Source organism: Topomyia yanbarensis, chromosome 2, assembly GCF_030247195.1.
Source record: "Topomyia yanbarensis strain Yona2022 chromosome 2, ASM3024719v1, whole genome shotgun sequence".
NCBI classification, from domain to species: domain Eukaryota; kingdom Metazoa; phylum Arthropoda; class Insecta; order Diptera; family Culicidae; genus Topomyia; species Topomyia yanbarensis.
Window position 1 is genome coordinate 433,202,831 of NC_080671.1, and position 24,058 is coordinate 433,226,888.

The 24,058-nt window shown below is 37.0% G+C and overlaps 1 protein-coding gene across 19 annotated transcripts in view; it reads left to right on the forward strand.

The window, feature by feature from the left end:
• The window catches only part of LOC131685498 (uncharacterized), a 238,077-nt gene that overhangs the window by 157,172 nt on the left and 56,847 nt on the right, over positions 1 to 24,058 (forward strand). For all 19 annotated transcript variants that reach the window (XR_009304818.1, XR_009304819.1, XR_009304821.1 and 16 more), the window contains 3 exons: positions 3,028 to 3,119; positions 20,750 to 20,983; positions 21,049 to 21,476. Coding sequence is in view for 14 of the 19 variants with exons in the window: in XM_058969247.1 (XP_058825230.1) it covers positions 3,028 to 3,119; positions 20,750 to 20,983; positions 21,049 to 21,476 (754 nt within the window). In the remaining 5 variants the exon portion in view is untranslated. The remainder of the gene's footprint in view (positions 1 to 3,027; positions 3,120 to 20,749; positions 20,984 to 21,048; positions 21,477 to 24,058) is intronic.

Genomic DNA, 24,058 nt, shown 5'->3' on the forward strand with positions numbered 1-24,058 from the left:
CCAATCAGGCTAATTGTAATAACTTCAGTTTTAGAGCTAATACTTTTAACTTTTACTGCTCAAATGAAAGGTAATAATCACATTTATTAGTCTTACTTGATTTTAGGAGCAATTCTTCCCTAAACCAAATGCTATAGCTGCTTAAAAACGTTGTTGTCCATAAACAACATGTGCATGAATGGGTTAATATGGTTAGTGAATACAAAAAAAATACTATTACTATTTTTATTGCTATACTATGAATACCAGATTTTTTCGCCCATCGTCTGTCCATCCAATTTACAGGTAAAAATGCGGGCCCCCAAGTTGGACCTGGGCCCCAGGGCAATTGTTGTCAAGCCGTTGAATGGTGGTTGATGGAAGAGGGGGGCCGGATAGCCCCGTACGCTCATTTCGCACAAAAGCAATCTTAAAAATATCTGTGTTTTCACACAAACAAAAAAACATTCCATAAGCCTCATCTTTCCAAAATACTTAACTGTTATTTGTTCACATTTATTCATTACTTTAATCACGGTTTTACCATTATAATGATTTTTGTTTTGAGGATGGCGAAAAAATGAAACAGTAGTATCTTCTTTCTAAAAAAAAACTGCAAAATGAGATTCATCTGTCAAAATTAATGTTTCAGAATGGCGCTTCCACAAATATGTATGACAGTCAGAAAGTCTTATAATTTTCTGAGATATCGAGGGGGTCTGAAGTACCCGCACGATCTTAATAGTCCCGGGTTTCCCTAATTATTTTCGTTCTATTTACGAATTTATTTTGATTCAGTTAGCATTCTTGAACAAACATATATTTTTTGATTATTTGAAAAAATAAAAACTGAACATGTTTGAATATTATTACTCATGCGGTAATTTTTTCTACTAATAACTACTCTACTACTAATACTAATTCTAAACCAAATAGATGCTGAGTATTTCTGATTTAGAGCGACACAACTCTAAATTGACAGGGCTTTATCAGTCATTACATAACTTTTCCTCTTACGAGGGAAGCACAAAACAGGCTCTGTAATGGGTCGCCGTGCGAACTGAAGATGAATAACAGCGACAATGATTGGCGGGGGAAAAATCTGGTATATTTACTGCCTGCTAGAACTGAATAGCCATAGGCACCCTGCGAGAGCTGGAGATTCGTGCACTGGGTCATGTAAATGGGTACATGTGGCTGCTGCTGCTGCTGTTGCTGTTGTTGATGACGTGTTGAATTTAGATGGTCGCATGCCTGCAGCTTGTCGTGCTGGTGCTATGACTGGGACTATAACTTGCCTATTTATTATTCGCCAGCCTTTTTGGCTCACGCCGTGTTAGCGGGGCGAAACATAGCGAATAAATGTTGTAGGTACAGTAGAAACTTGTATTTCTCCAAGTTTGAAGTCCACTAGCACTAGCACATGCAACCTTGCCTGCGGGTGGTCGTGCACGAGTGCACATAATGGAATGGAATGCAAAGTGCTGTCTGTATAGTTTTGAAGATCGTTGACAGGGAAGAAGGATGTTATTTGCGAGCTTGTTTTTTTAACTATAGTTTCATCTTAAACGTCAAGTTGTTCTATTGTGAAAATAGTAACATGAAGCTGTCCGAGAATGATTCGTTTCAAGGCAATTAGAGCCAGTGCGTTTGTACCTGTCTACTTACGAGAAAGTTGATTTATAGATTCAAAAATTCACATTTAATAGTGGATACGTATATCTGCTCTACGGAGCGGACAGCAGTTTGATAGATTATCCGACCGTTAACTGTAGGCATATGATGCCACAGACAAGATGGATCTCACAGTATTTTTTTTAACATTTCAACGTTGTTTAGCTTTGGTTTGAGAATTTTTCAAGGGAAAATTACAGCACACTAACGAAGACCATTTCAATAACATTTACCCAACAACATAAGCAAGAATCAGTCATGCTGCTTCGAATGCGACATAACGATAATGATACTGACGGGACGGTTCTGCTCGGCCGACAAGCTGCCAAGGATCGGCATGTGGCTGTCAATTTTCTCGCGAACCGACACGATTTTACCTTCATACAAACGCGAACCTACGCGTGTCCGCTACCGACAGCAAGCCCGGAACGGTCCGGAATTTGATGGGCGGAGGCGTTCGTTACGCGTGACTGACCGCTGCCGGCCGGCACAACACTTATCTGTGGATTATTTTTCACGAGCAGCAAGATGAAGCTAGTCAGTGTGTGCCAATTGATGACACATAGGTGAAGGAAGGGGGGAAATTTCGCCCCCCCCCTCCCCAAACTGATAGTGGGCGGATGTTGGCTGGTCGATTCAGAGAAACTGTCGCTCCTAAACAACGGAATTTACCTGTTTGTTTGTTGTTCTGGCTCGGATTAGCTTGGTATTGGTTTTATCGCGTACGAACCGCCTGCCAGTCAACGTCAGCCGAATCTGTGTTCGAATTGGTTCAGCGCGCACGTTGGGGGATGTATCGTTACCCTCGATTTGGGTGAGTGCAGATGTGGGAATTTGAGTTATTTTCTAGCTCAAAGTATTCAAACATGTGCCAGCTGGAAGTGGGTGGTTTTCAAACAAAGCGTTTGGCAGCTACGCTGGCAACTAATGAGATATAATTAATTACTATTGAAATCTATTTACTGTTTTTCCGCTGTTTGTGATTGAGCAATATCGAATAGAGGTGCCTTGTATCATTAACAGACACACCACGCAGTGTCCGCAATCTCTTACAATGACGAGATTGAGTTTTCCTTTAGAACACATATACATTCACGATCACTCAAGCAAATGGAAAACCGATGTTGATGTGTTCTTCAACTGTCCAAATGTTTCTAGCACCTCGGCCAATTAGTCAAGTGAAATGCGAAAAAAAATAGTCTACTAAACAGAAACGGCTCGTCCGTCTATCAGCACGTGTGTTTTGCTGCGACAACAAAAACAGCAAATACAATCGAAAAAGATTGGCAGTGACCATCTATCTGCCACGAAACATTTCACTAATTGAGATTTAATATTTTCGTTCTCTAAATTTTTTCCCCTTCTCTATTTCAGTCGAAACCTGTCAACAGACTAATCCCGCCAAACATTCATACGACGCTGCAGCGGCACTTGAGGAACTCAACGAAAGCTCCCTACATACCACAGTAAGTGTAATATATGTGATTAACAATCGCTGGTTTAAATTTCATTGGTTTGGTTCGGGGCTGGTTCAAGTGAGCGGAAAATATTTGGCAGCTCTTGTTACTTATTTATCGCATCAGTGAATTTGAATTGAAATGAAATTTCTGCGCGGGTGAAACAGGCGTGGTAAAATTAAACCGTATTCCTAAAAGAAAGCGTGAAATTCTTAGGCGCGACCAAATGATGAGATTTATTTTAACTGAAGGAGATGCACGATTTATTATTGTTTTCACATTTCTTCGAGTCTTCGTTAAATTTTTGCTTAAAATGTTTTCGTATCACAAATTAATTTTTCGTGTGTCAAAATTTAACTAAAAAACTACAACGGCACTTTTAAGACCAGGTGCGTGTGTTGTAGCTGAAAGATGACTCCGCATTCCACACTTTAAAGCCAAGACATTCTAACTAAATGTCATTTATATGCCAATTTATATCCCTTGTGTAAATCCGAATTTGGCACGAGTGTGTCGTCTGGTAGCATCTAAATATGGGTTTCATTCAAATGAACAATCTGGTCATATATTTAGCTGGTGGACCAGCACGGTACTGAACCACGCGTCTCCGTTAAAGTCAGAATTTTTTGCTTTGAACAGGAAAAATAATTCTAACCAACTTTAAAGCTTGATTGATTAATTTTGAAAATCTGTCTTTTTTATAATTTATAACAGTTTTGAAGTGTAATGTATGTCATTTGAACGTATTATAGCAAGGCACAGCCGGTGCCAACATTATTCGATCAAGCTTCACAAACCTGATATATTCTACTTATTATTATACGAATTAGACTGGTCCAAATTTATTTCACGTCTAATAGAAGAGCCCAAAGAGGAATTAAGCAAACTTGAACCTGTGATCAGAAGAGCCTGCTTTTATTCAAAAAATGTTTTCCCGCTTCTTTTCTCAGCTAATACTTTTCCTCTTACTGCACGAAAAAAATCCGTTCATAAATTCATGAACAAAAGATCAGAATTTCGTGAACTGATCGATTAACAAAAAAAATCGTGACCAAGTTCCTGAAATTGTGAATAATAAAACTCGTATTCATGAAACTTTTTGCGCTTCCAAAAAACTAGTTCGCCCCGGGTTTAGTTTTTGTGACGATTGTTCTTAGTTTTTGTTATGATTGTTCTCAGTTTGAGAATACACAGCCAAACGATGTTCATGATTTCAGGAGTTTATTCGCGATTTTTGTGATTTATCATAACGCTACCGTGCTATTTTAGTCATTTTAGTCGGATTTTTCTGTCAGACTAACGGGATTTATATTCATGATTTCAGGATCTTTGTCGCGATTTTTGACATTTTTATCACAGACTATATGTCTGTTAGTCACTATGAGGGAATTCCCTAAAAAAATATCGATCCGGCATTTTTTTGCTGAACACTAGCTCCACCTTTTATTCACGGTCGCAAACACTGATGAGTTACCCCTCTGGCTTAGAAACAATTTTTCACTAGTGGTCTATCCCTCATCATGCACGTATCTAGAGGGGGGTAGGGGGCTAAAGCCCCTCCCGAAATGTTTTGAAAATAAATTTCAAAAACATTATTATCAGCGACTTTAGCTTGTAGCTCATTTGGTTTGAGATAAAGTTAGAAGATTGCTGTTTCCAACAACCAAAATCAATGGTCATGAAATTCAGTGTGGTTTATGCTTCTGTCCCAGCCGGTGCGAAGCGAACGACAAATAAAGTTACTTTTATATTGTGTTCCTGGTCTGAAGAACAAAGGAAACTTCTACTATACTATGCGCTAGTAATCTGTCGAGATGAGTGAGTCGCAGAAGCAAGAAGTTATGCGCCGGCCATCTTCTGCGATTAGTTATGATTCGCATAAGACCGAGTATTTGTGATGAGGAACATTTTCTGAAAGTGAAAATGGAAGCTATACTTACGATAGCCACCTTTATTGAGTTTTACCACCTCAGGTATTCTGCGCTCATAGCGTTTAACAAATTGGATCAGGCGAAATCATTGATTTTGAATGATTTAAAGCCATTAAATTTTAAAGGTTGTGTGTGACAATGCTGTAATTAAGATCTTCATATAAATGGACGGTGAGAGAATTAATGTTCGGTTACAAGATCGGATAACGCTTACTCGCAGATACATATCACATATGGGAGAAAGGCAGTACAAAACATAATGCGACAGTACAATTACACATAGTATTTTTTGCACATATCAAATGCAAACTAGTACGTTCCAGTTCTGTGAAAAAACGTCACATTACGATTTATTTACCGCTGAACACAAACAATTACCAAATATGTGTCATATGTTCAGGTAATATTGGCAAAGGCTGCGTCAATATCTCAAAATATACAATCATTGAGGAAATTCACAATCATAAAGGTAACAAGCAAGCATGTTTGCGAACATAAAGGCAGCAACCACGATTATGACACGGAAGTGTTCAATAGCGAAAAAGATATGAACGACCCCCTATACGCAGTTGGTGAGGAAAAATATTTCCCTGCTTCGTAAACAGGTATCTACGTGCAATGGTTAAGAGCTTGCGTGAGATCTGTTGGACAACCAGTAAAACTCATTTTATTATTTTTATTGTTGGAAATAGATATAACTAGATAACAGAACCAATGTTTCGCGTCATTTTAACGCATCATCATTTTCATTGGCACTTAATTTCACTTTCAAGCAAGGAACCGTTCCGTTCATGCGAGTTCGCAACACTGTTGCGACTGGTTGAATCTAATAGTCCAATAATTTCGATTTTATGTCTTCAGTATATAGCAGTCTCACGATCTGTTTTTTATTCGTATCTAAGAAGCCTCAAGAGCACCTCTTCTATCTTTTCTATGCACTCTGAACGAGTGCTTTCGGCATTTTGCTCTGATCCTCTCAATTCTGTTTGAAAAAAACGGCATTTTCGAAAACACATTACATCTTCGTTATCCGCGCAACATTCAACAATAGGAGGAACAAAAAAATTGTTTCCTAAATGTTGGTAAAACAAACCTGTAATCAAAAACCATTACAGCTTTTCTCAAGAAGTCATGCATCTTTTCCAATTTTGATGACGATTGAAAAAAAAATTGAGCTAATTAATTTTAGCTTCGAAATTTCGAAATCAATTAACTATTTCTGCTTATCGAAACTGATATTTAGATTCAACACCACGGTCATTCAACTTTCCAACTGACTGAAATTTCATGCAGAATCGAATGTTTGAGTGCATATATAAAGTAGAAACATAAATTCGTTCTCCAACCAAAGCATTCATTTGTTATTATGTGGACAGTCGAACTGCATTAGTGAGCTGCGTAATCTATGTCTAGTGCATTTTCGCTCAATAATCCCTCTCAGAACATATGCGAACCCGAATGCGCAATGTCGGGAGAATGAATGACGAGGGAAACGAACCAAACATTTCATTCATCGCGGCCAGAACCTAAAAAATTGACATTTCTGCGTGAGCTTGAAAGAAAACGAAATTCAATTCATGCCCGCTGCGATGAATGAAATGTTTGGTTCGTTTCCCTCTTCACTCGTTCTCCCGACGCAGCGCATTCAGGTTCGGACGTGTTCGGTTTCAGAAGCAAAGTGAATTTTGTTTTTATGCTGGCTCTGAGAAGGATCACTGAGCAAAAGTGCATCAGATATGTATTATGCAGTTCAGTTATGCTCGAAAATGTAGAAGATGCCAACTTTTACCTTCAAACTGTCGACATAATAACAAATTAATGCTTTGGTTGGTGAATGAATTTATATTTCCTCTCAATCATTCGATTCTGCATGAAATTTTAGTCAGTTGAAAAGTGAATGAATGAGGGAGGCGTTGAATCTGAATGTCGGTTTCGGTAAATGCAAGCAGAAATATGGTAACTATTTTGAAATTTCGTGGCTCTGATCGCGGCGGGCAGGATTTGAATTTCGGTTCTCTTTCAAGTTTACGCAGGGATGTCAATTTTTTTAAGCTCTGGTTACATTTAACAAAATTTACGTAAATTACAAGAAAACAGTAATCAGGGGATTTCCTTTCGATTAGTGGACAGTCCTATGGTAGATAAAATTCCGGCTGGTTCAGTAAATTAATTCATTGAAACATCTCTTTTGCATTATCCAAAAATCCATGAATTCCGGAATGAAACCTGTAAGCTTCGTGTGCTCAAATATAATGTTTGCTTAATCTAGGTAAATACAGCTCTAGTTCTTATTTATGATTTGTAGAGAAATCAGTAGTATTTTTTGTACACCCTTTACATGTCAACAAACAAAATAGTTTTCATAATTTCAAGGATCTAGTAGAAGAATTGCCTAGAAAAATAAGCCTGTCTAATGATACAAAAAGTATCAATTTCATAAAAGAATAGGATCTGTGAGAAATCTGAATACTTAAATAGATAAATAACTAGTTGTTCTCACTTGTCTGAAAATAGTCTCTAATGTATCATTATTTAAATTGAAAATTATTATAAATTTGAGTTGAATAGGAGAACCGTTTCTGCGCATCTACAAATCGCCTGCCTAATCAGAAGATTTGGAGCGAATTTCGACATTCTCTTGTATTTGTATTTAAATAATTGAGTCTTTATGAACTATGCTAAAAAGAAATCCAAAAGTGGCATGCGCGGAACTAATGACGAAGTCGAAGATGTCGTTATAATCGTTGAAGCGACGGGTCATTTCTAATATCAGCGTTGTTGGCAGCGTAGTTAGTGTTGTGCATTTCAGAGTGCAGCAGTGTTCGCGAGCAAAGGACACGGGTTGGTGTGTAGAGGTTAATTTGTGATAGAAGATCGTGAACATCATATTCAGCCATAAGAAGCTTAGACACGAAGGTAGTTTACGACGCGGGTCTACGATCTTCTAAAGTGTGTAGTCCCAATAATCGACAACGATCTTCGTATGGTTCAGGTTCAGCGGATCGTTCCAAGGCAATTGACGTAACGCATATCGTATGAATCTGCGCTGGACAGCCTCACTTCGTTGGCTTCAAGTTGTACATATGATGGGAGCACCCACCAGAGCACGTTTGCAAATTCCAACGGTGAAAATGGTAGCTTTTAAATCTATCTATCTATCTATCTATCTATCTATCTATCTATCTATCTATCTATCTATCTATCTATCTATCTATCTATCTATCTATCTATCTATCTATCTATCTATCTATCTATCTATCTATCTATCTATCTATCTATCTATCTATCTATCTATCTATCTATCTATCTATCTATCTATCTATCTATCTATCTATCTATCTATCTATCTATCTATCTATCTATCTATCTATCTATCTATCTATCTATCTATCTATCTATCTATCTATCTATCTATCTATCTATCTATCTATCTATCTATCTATCTATCTATCTATCTATCTATCTATCTATCTATCTATCTATCTATCTATCTATCTATCTATCTATCTATCTATCTATCTATCTATCTATCTATCTATCTATCTATCTATCTATCTATCTATCTATCTATCTATCTATCTATCTATCTTTCTATCTATCTATCTATCTATCTATCTATCTATCTATCTATCTATCTATCTATCTATCTATCTATCTATCTATCTATCTATCTATCTATCTATCTATCTATCTATCTATCTATCTATCTATCTATCTATCTATCTATCTATCTATCTATCTATCTATCTATCTATCTATCTATCTATCTATCTATCTATCTATCTATCTATCTATCTATCTATCTATCTATCTATCTATCTATCTATCTATCTATCTATCTATCTATCTATCTATCTATCTATCTATCTATCTATCTATCTATCTATCTATCTATCTATCTATCTATCTATCTATCTATCTATCTATCTATCTATCTATCTATCTATCTATCTATCTATCTATCTATCTATCTATCTATCTATCTATCTATCTATCTATCTATCTATCTATCTATCTATCTATCTATCTATCTATCTATCTATCTATCTATCTATCTATCTATCTATCTATCTATCTATCTATCTATCTATCTATCTATCTATCTATCTATCTATCTATCTATCTATCTATCTATCTATCTATCTATCTATCTATATAAAAGTCAAAGTTTGTATGTATATGATTTATAGACTCCCAAACGGCTTAACCGATTTCAGTAAAAATTTGCACACAGTAGGTATTTGGTATGGGGCGTGTTTATGTGCTATTGGTTGGGGATTATCTGGTCGACAGATGGCGCTTCTGAACAAATTGTCTTTTCCTCATATTTCAACGAGCAACGCGCGATGGGTATTAGCTAGTTAAATATAAGCAACACTCCTGACGGCCGGATGCCCGGAATTTGAATTGCATATTTCGCTCACCGAATTTCCAATTTATACAACAAACGATTGATCTTCTGAAAAATCTCGGCAGCCGGCTGCCCAGAACAATTAACACATAATATTTATGAGAGTTGCGTGGATTATATCACTTATCCTGATGATTCCAGATTTATGTAACCATCCCACTAACAAAACTCCCTTCTCGTGGCAGCTGTGGAGATGCAAAGGTATAAACAGTCTCCATAACAATGGTTGTTACACTAAAATTTCCTCCCCTCCTCGATGAATATAAGGACGTGGCCGGGGCCGTTGCTGACACTTAAAAATGTTGAACTCTCGAAACGCGCACACTGAGAATAGAACGCTACTCCTTGCCTTATTCTTTGATTCTCTGTGCAATTTCGCTAGTTCTGGTCAACCACAGAGTAGCAACTACGAATTGAATGGTCATCAATCGTGTTATGCTTATGCTCATAACATAAATTGTTATACACTGCCGTTCTATTTTTTTTCTTATTTTAAAATACGTTTAGAACTGTGATAAACTGGGGGAACATAATTTTAAGTCCAGTAACGCTTTATACGTGGCATGAATTTTACACATGAATTTAAAACTACAAAAACAACTAGTAACTGTCAAAAGTATGAATTTAGAACTGAACCATTCCCGAGCGTGTCCTTAGTTCGTAAATTCAAAACAGTTCCAAAGATTATTTCAAATAATACAATAATGAGAACGGCAGCATATTCCAGTAATACCAAAAATACCGGTTTTTTTAAAAATCCCCGGTTTTCCCAACCCTAATCGTCATGCTTATGCTCAAAATATAAATTGTTGCACAGCAGTTCAATTTGTTGCTTAATTTAAAATACGTCTAAAACTGTGTTTTAGATACATTGATCAGAACAGACACTCAGACTGGATAAACTGGGGAAACATAATTTTAAGTCCAGTAACGCTTAAAACATGGCATGAATTTTAAACATGAATTTAAAACTACTAAAAACTAGTAACTATCAAAGGTATTAATTTGGAACTGAACCATTCCCGAGTGTGTCCTTAGGTCGTATATTCAAAACAGTTGCAAAGCGTATTTCAAATGATACAATAATGAGAACGGCAGCGTATTCCAGCTGTACAGTTCGAAACAAAACTGTTCGAAACAATAAATCAAAAAGCTGTGCTGGAAATGTGATTGTTTCCATTCCAATTCCACTTTAAAACTCCCATTTCAAATACTACGCTACTGAACACGGCCTAAGGCATTCGATCTATATAAAATAACAATGCAAACCTGTGATTAAAACCAATCAGTGCTTTGCCTTGGTCAGATAGCATTACTTTTGGGTTGACTACCAAGAATCGCTATGGATTATCTCGCTACTTTTTGAAAACAACTCATAAGTAAAACTGCTCTAACATAACTCTGTCTCCTCGCCCGGAATAATCTCCAACTAACCACCCTATTTCTGTAGGCGTAAATCCAGTTGAGTCCGCCCGTACTGTAGAAATAACTACAGAAGCATGTTGTCAGATGCCTCGTTGATGAAAATTTTCACTTTTTTCATAAATTGTACCGATTTCCTATAGACTACCCGATCAGAATGAAATAACAAGATTATAACAGAACACAATTTTTGTATCATATTGTGTTTTAAATTAGGTCTCGTTAGTAGTTAAAATAACAAAAATTTATAACAAGTAACAATGCGAGATATAGTTTTGAAATATTTCTGTTACGTGTTTCTGATCGGGTATTGCCCAGATATTATTCACCAATATTCAAGTTACCTGGTGAATAAATAATTAAAATCCACCTAATAATAGCGGGGTTATAAGCGTGCAAACCTTAAATAATCGTTACATAAGAGATACTTATTACATAAAGACACCTAGCCCCCGATAGGGGAGTAGGACATTTTTAATGTCAAAAAGAACCAGTTTAAATTTATTTGCGTAATGAAGAACTTATCAGAATTTTTTTCTAACGATAACTTTATTTATTTCATACTAATTGACTGACAAAACTTTTGTTTTATTACAGAATATGATTCTAAATGTCATTTTAAATCAAAATGCATTTAACAGAAATGCGACAGTTGTCGAGATATTTGGAATTTTGTTCCAACAAACACTGTTAATTCCTTATGATTTTATGCCCTTTTATGAGTTATTTGCGGTTTTCTATCATAAACTATCAACAATCAAATATTTATCGTTTTAGAAACGTAAAAAACCTTTTTAATGTATTTGAATCATTTTTAATAAAAAAGTTCTCCTAACAACAACTCTTAACATATTTTTTATAATTCATGCTATTTGCAGTCAAAAATATAATTTTCTTATTGCATATGGATCTTAATACCATTTCAAATCAAAATACTTCTAACAAAATATTTGAAAAATGTAGTTATCTTTACGATATTTTAAATTTTGTTCCTATAAATAAAATTAATTCGTTTGATTACGACCTTTTGATAAGTTAGTCGCATTTCTCCATTAAGAACAATAGGTTTTCCAAATGGCTCATAAAATTTTCTGTAACATTCATTTTGACATCAAGGCCATATAATGAATCATTTGAAAGCTACACGAAAATTATAAAACCTATTTTAATCCACCTAGCGGTGCAATTGTGCCTTTCTCAATCATGAATCACGAGAATGTGTGCGTTGTTTATATTCATTAAAAATGCATATATTACATTTTATTATTATACATCACATGACAACTATATACAGGAAAATATCATTATTCGAGTTCTAAAATTTTGAAAAAGAAAAAACAGCCACGGTAATATTGAACTGAAAAAAGGTGCGAAAAGTCGATTTTTATAAAAAAAAAATTTTTTCGAGATAACATAAAATCTCGACGTTTCATGCATTTTAAAGATGTTTGGCATCAAAAATACGAATTCGATTTCTGAAATTTCATGAGGTCCCCCCTTTGAAAAAAAATTTGAGTTCCGGCTTATATGGGAATTTCATATGTGACCGGACGATTTAGTCTATATTTCCGGACCCATATAAGCGATCAGTACGAAATTTTATAGACATCTATGGGGATATTATAGCTATCATTTGGGACTAAGTTTGTGAAAATCGGCCCAACCATTTCCGGGAAACTGATGTGAGTTCGTAAATTTTGAAAGATGGCCGCTTTTCCCGGGCACCTCCGGAACCGTCTATGGTGGTCAATGTAGTCAACGAAAGTTTGGTTGGCCGTCGGTGACCTAGAACAGCAAATTTAAGTTGTTTGAGAGACATTTTAGCGAAATTTTTACCTTTTTTGGTTTCATCGGAGTATCGGTTTGAATCACAATTTGCTATGTGATCGCACGCCACAACCTGTAACTCCGGAACCGGAAGTCGGATCGGGATGAAATTAAATAGCCATTTACGGGGACGCAATACCTTTCATTTGAGGCCAAGTTTAGTCGAATCGGTCTAGCTATCTCCGAGAAACCGATGTGACTGTTATTCTGAATTTAGATACTTCCGCCGGGGCTTCCGGAACCGAGGATGGTGGCCAATGTGGCCAAATAGACTTTGAATGGATGTTAGTGACCTAATACTACAAATCGAAGCAGTTGTGGTCATATTTTGGAAAAAAATTTACCATTATACATTCATTGCAGAATTTATTAAAATCGACATTTTCTGCGTGTTCGTACTTATCACCCTGTAATTCCGGAACCGGAAGTCGGATCCATTAGAAATTCAATAGCAGCCTATGGGAACGTTGCACCTTTCATTTGAGACTAAGTTTGTCAAAATCGGTTCAGCCATCTCTGAGAAAAATGAGTGACATTTTTGGTCACATACACACACACATACACACACACATACATACACACATACATACACACACACAGACATTTGCCGAACTCGACGAACTGAATCGAATGGTATATGTCACTCGGCCCTCTGGACCTCCGTTAAAAAGTCGGTTTTCAGAGCAATTGCAATACCTTTCTATTGAGAAAGGCAAAAAGGTGCAAAATCGGCAAAGTCCCAAAAAGTCGATTTCCAAAAAAAAAAATTTCGTGATAACATAAAATCTCGACGTTTCATGGATTTTAAAGATGTTTGGCATCAAAAATACGAATTCGATTTCTGAAATTTCATGGGGTCCCCCCTTTGAAAAAATTTTTGAGTTCCGGCTTATATGGGAATTTCATGTGTGACCGGACCGTTCAGTCTATATTTCCGGAACCATACAAGCGGTCCGTGCGAAATGTTACAGACATCTGTGGGGATAATATAGCTATCATTTGGGACTAAGTTTGTGAAAATCGGCCCAACCATTTCCGAGAAACTGATATGAGTTTGCTAGTTATGAAAGATGGCCGCTTTTCCCGGGCACTTCCGGAACCGTCTATGGTGGTCAATGTAGTCAACGAAAGTTTTTTTGGCCGTCGGTGACCTAGAACTGCAAAGTTAAGTTATTTGAGAGACATTTTAGCGAAATTTTTACCTTTTTTGCTTCCATCGGGGTATCGGTTTGAATCACAATTTGCTATGTGATCGCACGCCACAACCCGTAACTCCGGAACCGGAAGTCGGTTGGGGATAAAATTTAATAGCCATTTACGGGGACGCAATACCTTTCATTTGAGGTCAAGTTTAGTCGAATCGGTCTAGCCATCTCCGAGAAACCGATGTGACTGTTACTCTGAATTTGGATACTTCCGCCGGGGCTTCCGGAACCGATGATGGTGGCCAATGTGACCAAAGAGACTTTGAATGGCTGTTAATGACCTAGTACTACAAATCGAAGCAGTTGTGGTCACATTTTGGAAAAATTTTCACCATTATACATTCATTGCAGAATTTCTTAAAATCGACGTTTTCTGCGTGATCGTACTCATCACCCTGTAATTCCGGAACCGGAAGTCGGATCCATTAGAAATTCAATAGCAGCCTATGGGAACGTTGCACCTTTCATTTGGGACTAAGTTTGTAAAAATCGGTTCATCCATCTCTGAGAAAAGTGAGTGAGATTGTGTTCGCGTACACACACACAGACGCACATACACACACATACATACACACACATACATAGACACACACAGACATTTGCCGAACTCGACGAACTGAATCGAATGGTATATGTCACTCGGCCCTCCGGGCCTCCGTTAAAAAGTCGGTTTTCAGAGCAATTGCAATACCTTTCTATTGAGAAAGGCAAAAATATAACTTAATCATCAGACCCTATAAGGGATAAATATAAGCATTCATTGCTTTCATGTGGCTTTCAAATAGTTCCAAATATCGCATTGATATAAAACGAAAAGTTACAGGAAATTGAAACGCAAATAACTTATCAAAAGGTCGTAAAAATACAATAATTGTTTTGTTGAAACAAAATTTATAATATCTCGAAAACTACCACATTTTTGATTTTTTTTGTTATGAGCATTTTGACTTGAAATGGCATTTAAAATCATATCCAGCAAGAAAATGTACTGCAAATTATAAAAACATCGTTGTGTTAGGAAAACCTTTTATTAATAGCTTCTCCATGATCCAAATACACTAAAAAAAGTATATTTTTTACACCAATAAAACGATCAATATTTGATTGTTGCTAGTTTATGATAGAGAAACACAAATAACTTTTGAAAAGGGCATAATTTCACGAATTTATTGATTTTATTGGCGTCAAAGACCAAGTATCTGGACTTCAATCGCATTTTGGCAGATTTTTTTTAAATGCTTTTTAATTTGAAATAGCACCTTAAATCATATTCTCTAATAAAATTACAGTTTTGCCTGTAAATTAGAATAAAATTTAAACATTTATCAAGTTATCGTTAGAAAAACTTTAGAAAAAAACTGTTTCTTCTCTCTTGGGGTTTTTGTCGAAAGAAAAACAAAAAAATTGATAAAATGGGTTTTTTGCAATTTAAATTTTTAAACTAAATTTTTGATTTTGTGAAAAATGACACCAAATTGTTTTCAGTTGATATTTTAATTTGTGCATAAGTATTCATTCGCTGTAACTCGTTCGCAGATAGTTTTGCCTAAAAAAAATACGGGAAGTGAACTTTTTTTTCGAGAATGCCACATGTAAAAACTTCTATTCCCTTTTAAAAAATTGCCCTTGAGTCAAAATATCTAATTGACCGTGGAAAATGTTTAGTCTTCCATGTCGGGTTAACGCGCAAAGTTTCGTCGGAATCGAAGATGGTCGATCAAGATTTTAAAGATTTTCAGACTGATCTTCGTGGAATTCGTCAGTGCCCTAGTAACAATTGTGGTTTTATGATAGTTTTATAGCCACTGATAAAACTTAGATTGCACTTGTAGCGTGCTATAAAACTCCAATTGTTACTTGGGTGGTCACAATTAATTATTTTGCGGTGAATTCATTAAGTTTTGTGTTTCAGTGTTTTCAGCCAAGTTATTGAAGTCATTGAGACGGATTTTCAGAAGTAGACGGCCTTGTTCCAAAATAAAGTGTAATGGCATTTCTGGAATGTAACTTGTTACTGGAAGCAGATAGACAATTTGAGTCTTCAGGAAAGTTGTAGAAAACGTTATTTTTAGCATTTCAGCGCAAGATACCAACTCTCTAAATACAAGAGCAATATTGAGCAGCAAATTTGAACGTGCATCGCCTTGCTTCAGTCTATCGGTCACAAATGAGGTTGAGATCTCATCTGTAATCTGAATAATTGATTTTAAACCATCCAACGTGTCACACGTATCAGTATAATCATTTTCGCCGGAAAACCATGTTCGCGGCATAATCTGCCACAGCTCATTTCTTTTCACTGAATCGTACGCCGCCTTAAAATCAACGAACAGATGGTGGGTCTGGAATTTGTCTAGAATCATGCGCAGGCTTCTTTGTACAAGCATTAGTACGTATATTTGCTACTTTTTTGTTGGTCTTTTAGATTGAAGCTAGAAAGCAAAATGCACAGTCTTTGCCGTATAACTATTTTTTGCTGCTCTAAATATAATAACGATACTGATTGGGCAACCGTCTTTGCTTTGGCTTATGATGTTTCAGGTAGTATGATGGATTTAAACTATAGTGATATATTTTCATAATTGCGTTTATGATGAAACTGAATAAAAGTGACTGCTGTAAACTTATGAACCTTAACTAACTTCACCTTCAACGAATGTTTTATCTCGTGAGCAGAAGGACGGACACAACACTATTTATTATCAAAAACAACTGTGTTGAAGTTGAGTTTTAGTTTTTAGTTCCAGAAACCACATCAACATATTGTCAATCTATGGAATATTGTGTTTGAAGTTTCTATCATTTGTTTTCAGACTTGAATCGGTTTTTTGTGATTATCTGACATACTATTACTCCTAATTTACAAACGTCTTTTTTATTTTGTTGGGTTTTTCTAAATAACCCCTTGAAAATCAGTCCTTTAATAAGAACTTTTGTCGTATTGGTTTCTCTGTTAAAATGTCTTCAACAATGTTTTAGATATTGTAATAAGGCTATCATATTTTTTTTAAAGAGTTGTAGTTCTTTCTTTTATCAAATAGTCATTTTTCTTAACCAACGGTTTGTATCTATGTATACTAGTATATTATGAACGCATAAAGCTGCGAATGTTTGAGTATTATCGCATTCATATTACTTTTAATTTTAAATATTGGAAAAGAAGAAAAATGAATTAATATACATAAATATTAACATATTAATTATGTAGTTATCTTTTGCTGACTCGTCCCCGCTTGAATTGCATAATGAACAAAAAGTTACATGACGACGAAATCATGTATCTATTTTACTGTGTTTTCCTCGTAGTGCTTTCAAGATAACACTATTCCAGCTGCATATTTTTGCAACTTTTGTAGAAAATTCGCTAAGAAAAATGATATATTTTATCAAAGAATGAGCTGTAACTCTTTCAAAAAGCATCATAACCTCTAAAAATGTTCAACAAAATTATGCGTTTTAATTATATATAAAACATTGCCAAAGACATTTTTAAGAGAAACAAATAGGGCAAAAGTTATTCTTAAAAAACTGATTTTTGGGTGGTTGCCTAGTAGAACTCCACAAAACCAATGAACGGTTGAATTTAGAGAGTGAGTATCTTCAGCTAAAATACTAAAAACAACACTTTCTACAGCTTTACCGAAGACTGAAACAGTTTTTCTGCTTTCAGGAAAAAGTACGATTTCAGAAATGTCTTCACGCTCCATTTTGGAGTATGGCCATCTACTTCTGAAATTGTGCATTAATGACTGCAACAAAATTTCTGCAGTCACCAAAACTCAATCATTTTTACTCATTTGACAATAATTATTTTATTTGTCAAAACTCATTACTTTCCTTTCACTATCCCTGCAGTTACATTTCCTATGGCGCAAGTACTTTCTCCTCTTCGGGTTAGAGAAATCATTCTCCTCTTCGGGTTAGAGAAATCTCTTAAGAAAATATTTAATCCTATGTGCTGGGTTGGGATTCGAACCCAGGTGAGCTGCGTGCTAGGCAATCGATTTATCAACTATGACTAGGCCCGCCCTCAAAAAGGTGCAAATCGTCAGAATCAACCAATAACCAGCTGGAAGATTCTGACGTAAAATTGGAACAAAAACGTAGATTTCCCCTTCTCCGACAAGAAACAAGCTGTCTTTACTTCTGTAAATTCGTGGTAATCTTTGCACCATAAATCGTCGCTGTTGTGCTATCTTATGACAAGTGCCATGATTGTATATCTTGATACTTATAAATGGTAGAAACAATTCAGAGAAGACAATTGATGCTTCTATCTATTCTGGATTAATTTCTCAAATATTACGAAGATCGGTTAACTATGTGTCGAGTTTTTAATAAAAATGTAAACAAAAGTCGTACTCACACGTGTCATAGGTGTGTATTGATGACAAAATGTTTATGGCGTATCATAATCGTGAATGGATATTTTTCCATACAAATAAAGTAACAATTATTATCTTTTATTCATATCTTTGGCTTAATGTGGTCTATAAACAATCGGTTAGATGTATATTGTAGGAAATGAGTTAGGAAATCTAGAAAAAAACAGTAATTTTTGGTTACAGTGTTGCCAAATATGCTGTATTTCCAGTTTAAAACTTAAACTGTATTTTTGCTCGGGACGGCTTATCTTCGTTCAATAAATAACTAAGTTAGTTTGTTGAATTTAGTGAGGACAAAGCAGAATCATCAATAAATTTTGATGATATCATAAATTATGCTATATTATCCCCTAAGCAGAAAAAAATTTCCTTAAGGACACTAAAAAGAAAAGTTGGTAAAACCACGTATCCTCTACGACATTGTTGGGAATATTTTCTAATTGGTTGTGCAAACATCTATTCATTCTGTTCAGTACAGCGGCAATAATGGACGTTGGAAAACAACTTCAGCTGCTAACTTTTTTGAAACAGTAAAAGTTTTTGTCGAGAAGGAAATATTTGTGAACTGTACACGGCTGGTGGATGAATCAGTTTGTGTCGTTACCTGCTATCCAATTATTTTCATTTCTGATGGCTAGAAAGTATCATATACAACGAAACATCGGGTTTTAAAACACCTGACCTAAGTTAGTTGGTTACCGCCAATTTCATGCACCGAGCCGCAAATCTTGTAGAAAAACAATTGTATCTTCAATCGGTCTCTATTAGTCAACCTTGACCGGAGACTACATTTCAACGTCGGGAGAGAAGGTGATTATTAGGATTCAGCCGGCTCCGTGGACTGGCTGTAATAATTAGTTTGTACAGCTCCGTACTAGTAACGGGGGTTAATTGAAACAAAAATCTCTTCGGAAAACAAAAATTATCCTTTATCAGCCATTAACCAAGAATTAAATTTGAAAATCTTTTCCTACGTAAACTATTATTTTTTTTTATCCGACGGGTCCAAATTGGCATACAGACAACATATTTCCTTAGCTTCACCTTTTTGACGATGGAAGTAAACTGATTTCATTCGATAGCCAACCCATTTGACTTCGAACGCCAACTAAATCAAGTACAAAACCGTATGCGAGTGTGGCATCATTCGTATGTTACATTCGTGCTGGCTGCACTGCCCATGATCGCAACCCAGTCCCAAAAAGATAGCAGATCCTAGTAAAAGCTCTCTATGTCTGGATACGGTAAAGGAGGAAGGGCTAAGGGAAAACTAAAATCACGCTCTTTGCGTGCTGGTCTCCAGTTTCCTGTCGGTCGAATCAACCGTCTGCTGAGAAATGGCTACTACACCAAGCGTGTCGGTGCCGGAGCATCCGTCTTGTTGACGGTCGTAATAGAATATCTCGCCGCCGAAATATTGGAGCTGGCAGAAAAAGCAGCCCATGGAAACGAAAATACTCGTCAGTTGTAGCTGGGCATTCGAAATGACGAAGAGCTGAACCAATTGGGGAAGGGATTTTTCTTAGTACAATATATTTTCTAAAAAGATTATAAGGCTATGTTATTATGTTTATGCTCAACTTAAATAAAAATCAGCTAAATTTGCACTATGGACCACTGTGCAATGATTTCAACACATCAAATCGAACCATCCTTCCACAATCCATCCTACTGAAAACGATATTTTGCAGGCTCTAACATCCCCAATCAAAGTGCCTTCCCAGGGGGCAGCACCCACTCACATAATAGAATCCAATCAAGCAGGGTAACATATTGAATTTCCACCTTTGTAATCTGATGCGCTTCGCTTAGATTCCAAGTGCTTTCAGTTTGTTAGTTAGTTAGTGAGTTAGTTAGTTAGAATAATTGGATCGCCTTTCCGCTCTTTAAGTTTTGCTGTTTCATTTTCCCTCGTGTTCAGTTTAGCGCTGAGCATCTACACCACACCTACAACACGACCATTGTGATGGGTTAAGATTTTATGAATGAAGTAAAACTTTTTGGCTACTATCCGACATACGGGTAGCCGTACCAGTGCCAGTGGTGAAGGTGAATGGGAATGTGTCGCTTTTTGCCGACGTGAGACCCAAGGTCTTGTTCTGGTTCGAGGATTACAGCCTAGACCAGCGCCAAATACATGCACACAGTCTGCTCCCGATCAGAAGCTAAAACGGGAAGGATTTTCGAGAGCTGAGAAGAAACTCTTCGAACGTGTCTCGTCGTCTTTCGACAAGAACGAGAAATGTATAATTTAATTTGTAGATGAATGTCGAGTCTAATGACCGTCGACAGCATGTTGGCAGCGTTTTAAGGCGAGTTCGCCTTTTTTCATTCGTTTCGGAATGACTCATCAAGCGGTTGTTTTTTCGTAACCTCCAAAGTTGAAAACAATAATCAAAGCGCTGAAAATGTATATTTATACAAAATAATAAAACCCGTTTCACTATCTATTCCACAGATTCCACTTCCCCAATGGCAAACCGCCGCCATCAATCACGACCGAGACAACAATGCAACGGCTGGAGCAGGTCTTCGATAGCCTTCCCAACTACGAGTGCAGTCGGGATAAGTTCCACATGATTGTCACGATGTGCCAAGTGCCACTGTATTGGCGAGTTCCGCTCTTCATGTGCACACCCCTGACCGACAACGGCTGCGTGAACGGCGATAAGTTCATCAGCTTTTGGCGACAGTGAGAAGAACAACTTTGTCACACACATAGACGATTAGCGTTAAATTTTAAACAATCAATTTCAGAATGACCTCCTTCTGCCACGATCCAGCGTCCCGTTTCGTGTACATCATGTCCCGGGGGGATCGCACCCGTCCGTACATCCTTCCGGAGGATTTTGCCGCGTTGATACAGGACGTGGTGGACACCCATCCGGGGTTGGCCTTCCTCAAGGAGGCGGCAGAATTCCACTCGCGGTACGTGCACACCGTGATAGCCCGAATCTACTACAATGTGAACCGCAGTTGGACGGGGAAAATTTCGACGCCCGAGCTGCGAAAGTCCAATCTGCTCGATGTGATACAGCTGCTGGAGGAAGAGGAGGACATTAACCAGATCATGGCGTACTTTAGCTACGAGCACTTCTACGTCATCTACTGTAAGTTCTGGGAGCTGGATCGGGATCACGATCTGTTCATCGATCAGCAGGATTTGGCCAGGCACAACGATCATGGTGAGTGGCGGGGTTGAAAATAGACAGCATTTATTCTCACGTTGCCGGAAATGGCAAACTAAGAAATAAGCAGAAGTTTGAACTTTAAATTTGACCTGTTCGTAGCGTAAAACGGCGAAAGAATGTTATATGCAATATACGTCCCTAATAATAAAATTTATTTTAAGGTTGAACAGAGAATGGGGCAAAAATCGAAAACGAAAAACGGTGCCGTGCATTCATTCAGTTATTTTCGGTTCACATTTAACCTTAGTTGCAAACTGAATTTTGTTTCTTTTCTATGATGATTATGAGTGAAATTTTAGAGCAAAACTGCACTAGACGTAGATTACGTAGTTCATTTATGGTAGGTGGCAATCAATTCGAGTCTTTTTCTCATTTTTCTTGAGAGCATGAGTCGCTTAGCGATGATTTCTTCGGCATATTTATATTTATTATACAATCCATGCTTTAGCTAGAGCTGTAGCTTAGGATACGTGTTGAATTATAAAAAATTGCCTGATAATATGGGAAAACAACTGCATTGCACAATCTTATCAAAAAAGTTGAAAATGCCTTCAACAATAGTGCCTTCGAATCTATTTAGCGTGCGGTTGAATCGAAGGGGATAAAGCGTTCCACTGTTGGATAGAATACTGAAATGTTGCGTTGCCGGAGTGTGACAGCGTGACTGGGAGGCGGGACTATAACCATGAGAACTACTAGAGGCTGTCCTCAAAAGCGAGTGCTGTCACCTCTTCTGTGGTCCCTGGTAAAAGATAAACTCCTGAGTGAACCGGAAGATTTTGGATTCGAAGACGACATTGTCATCACTGTTAGGGGTAAATTAATCTACTTTATTTCGTACTGTATTCAAACTGCTTTAAACGTGATACGGCAATGGTGCAAAAGGGAGAAACTTAGCATAAACCCCAAAAAATCATAGTAATTCCATTTACAAGGATATGGATTGTCAAACTTAAACCACTTATCCTTAATGAACCCACTATCGAAGTTATTGCAGAAGCGATATACCTTGGTGTAATAATAGATAACAAACACCTGTGGAATCTGCATATCTAAAAAAATAATGAAAAAAGCTTTAAAATGCATAATGGCTTGCCGAAGACCTATCGGGAAAAATAGGGCTTGAAACCAAAAATGAAGCGATAGTTCTAAATTACATGTCTGGAAGTATCAAAATGTTAGACTTAGCTCCTTTACATGCCTGTATTATAAAGGAGGCATCACTTAGTAGGATACTATGAAGTTGTGGACCTTGTCTCGGAACAGTTGCACGTAAACACATTCACTGACAGCGTACCGTTTAGGCAAGTCTTTGATCTTCCAGATCTTCTATTCGAGATAATACCTGGTCCTTACTATCGGTTCTACAAGGTTCGAGGCTCTACATCGAGGTATATACAATTGCAAACTGTGCTAGAAAGTATCTGCTTAGAAGTGACCTAAGGGACAAGGAGTTAATCATTTTGTCAAACAGCTCTGTGCTCATGTAACTTCGACTCCAAAATCGTCTATGGCTGGTACATGGGAATAGAACGAAATGAGTTGATTGAAAAGCTGGCTAATAGGAAAGCTGCCTTCAGATATAGTGGAATCATTTCTATGGCGTAGGTGCTCATTGCGGACAGAGGCCGTTGGAAAAAAAGAAAAAAATGTCATATCGGCCTGCTATCGGTGACTTTGTTCACATGCAACAGTTCCGAGACAAGGTCCAAGATCCTGAGATGCCCCGTGAAATCCGAAAGAGATGTACCTCTTTTTGGGATGGACATGTAGTGGTTCAACATAGCTTCCAAGCCAATTGATTGTTGCCGCTTTCACTTGTGATTACTAGAGAAGAACCTTTGCTAGTTTTATACATGTCTTTTTACTTTGGCTCATCAAACCATATGCAGTCTAATAACTGTATTTTGAATCCAGTGCGTTATATTTGGATTGATGCCAATGTTTTCCCGCAAAGAGACTACGGCAAGCCATTATCGATTTTAAACTTTTTTCCATAGTCTTTAGATATACCGATTCCACAGCAGTTTGCGCTTATTACATTTAGTTCCGTGACAAATTGGATAGTGGTTTCATTAAGGATAGGTGGCTGACTATCTCCTTTCTTGTAAATTCTTCTCCTGTTCTCCTTTTTACGCAATTGCTATGTCACGTTTAAAGCAGTTTGAATACTACCCGAAATAGTAGACTCATCCTTGTCCTTAATAGTGTAGACAATGTCGTCAGCGACGTAGCCTATTACATCGTTTCCCAAACATTACAATTCGCTAAGAAGGCCGTCCTTTACCAGAGACCACATAGGGGGTGATAGAACTCCTAATTGAGGGCAACCATTAGTGGTTCTCATAGCTACTGTCTCACCTCTCAACGACGCTTGCACAGGCCGGCAACGTATCATTGCAGTGATCTAGTGGATCAGACTTTACTGAATTTAAAAAATAAATGTCATTGCAAAATTTATTTTTGCATTGGTTTTTTGTTCGATTCAACCACACACGACAAACAGTCGAACATTTATTTTGGGTGATGAGGATATGTTTAACCATATCTATTCTATCGTTTACTGAGCATATGTA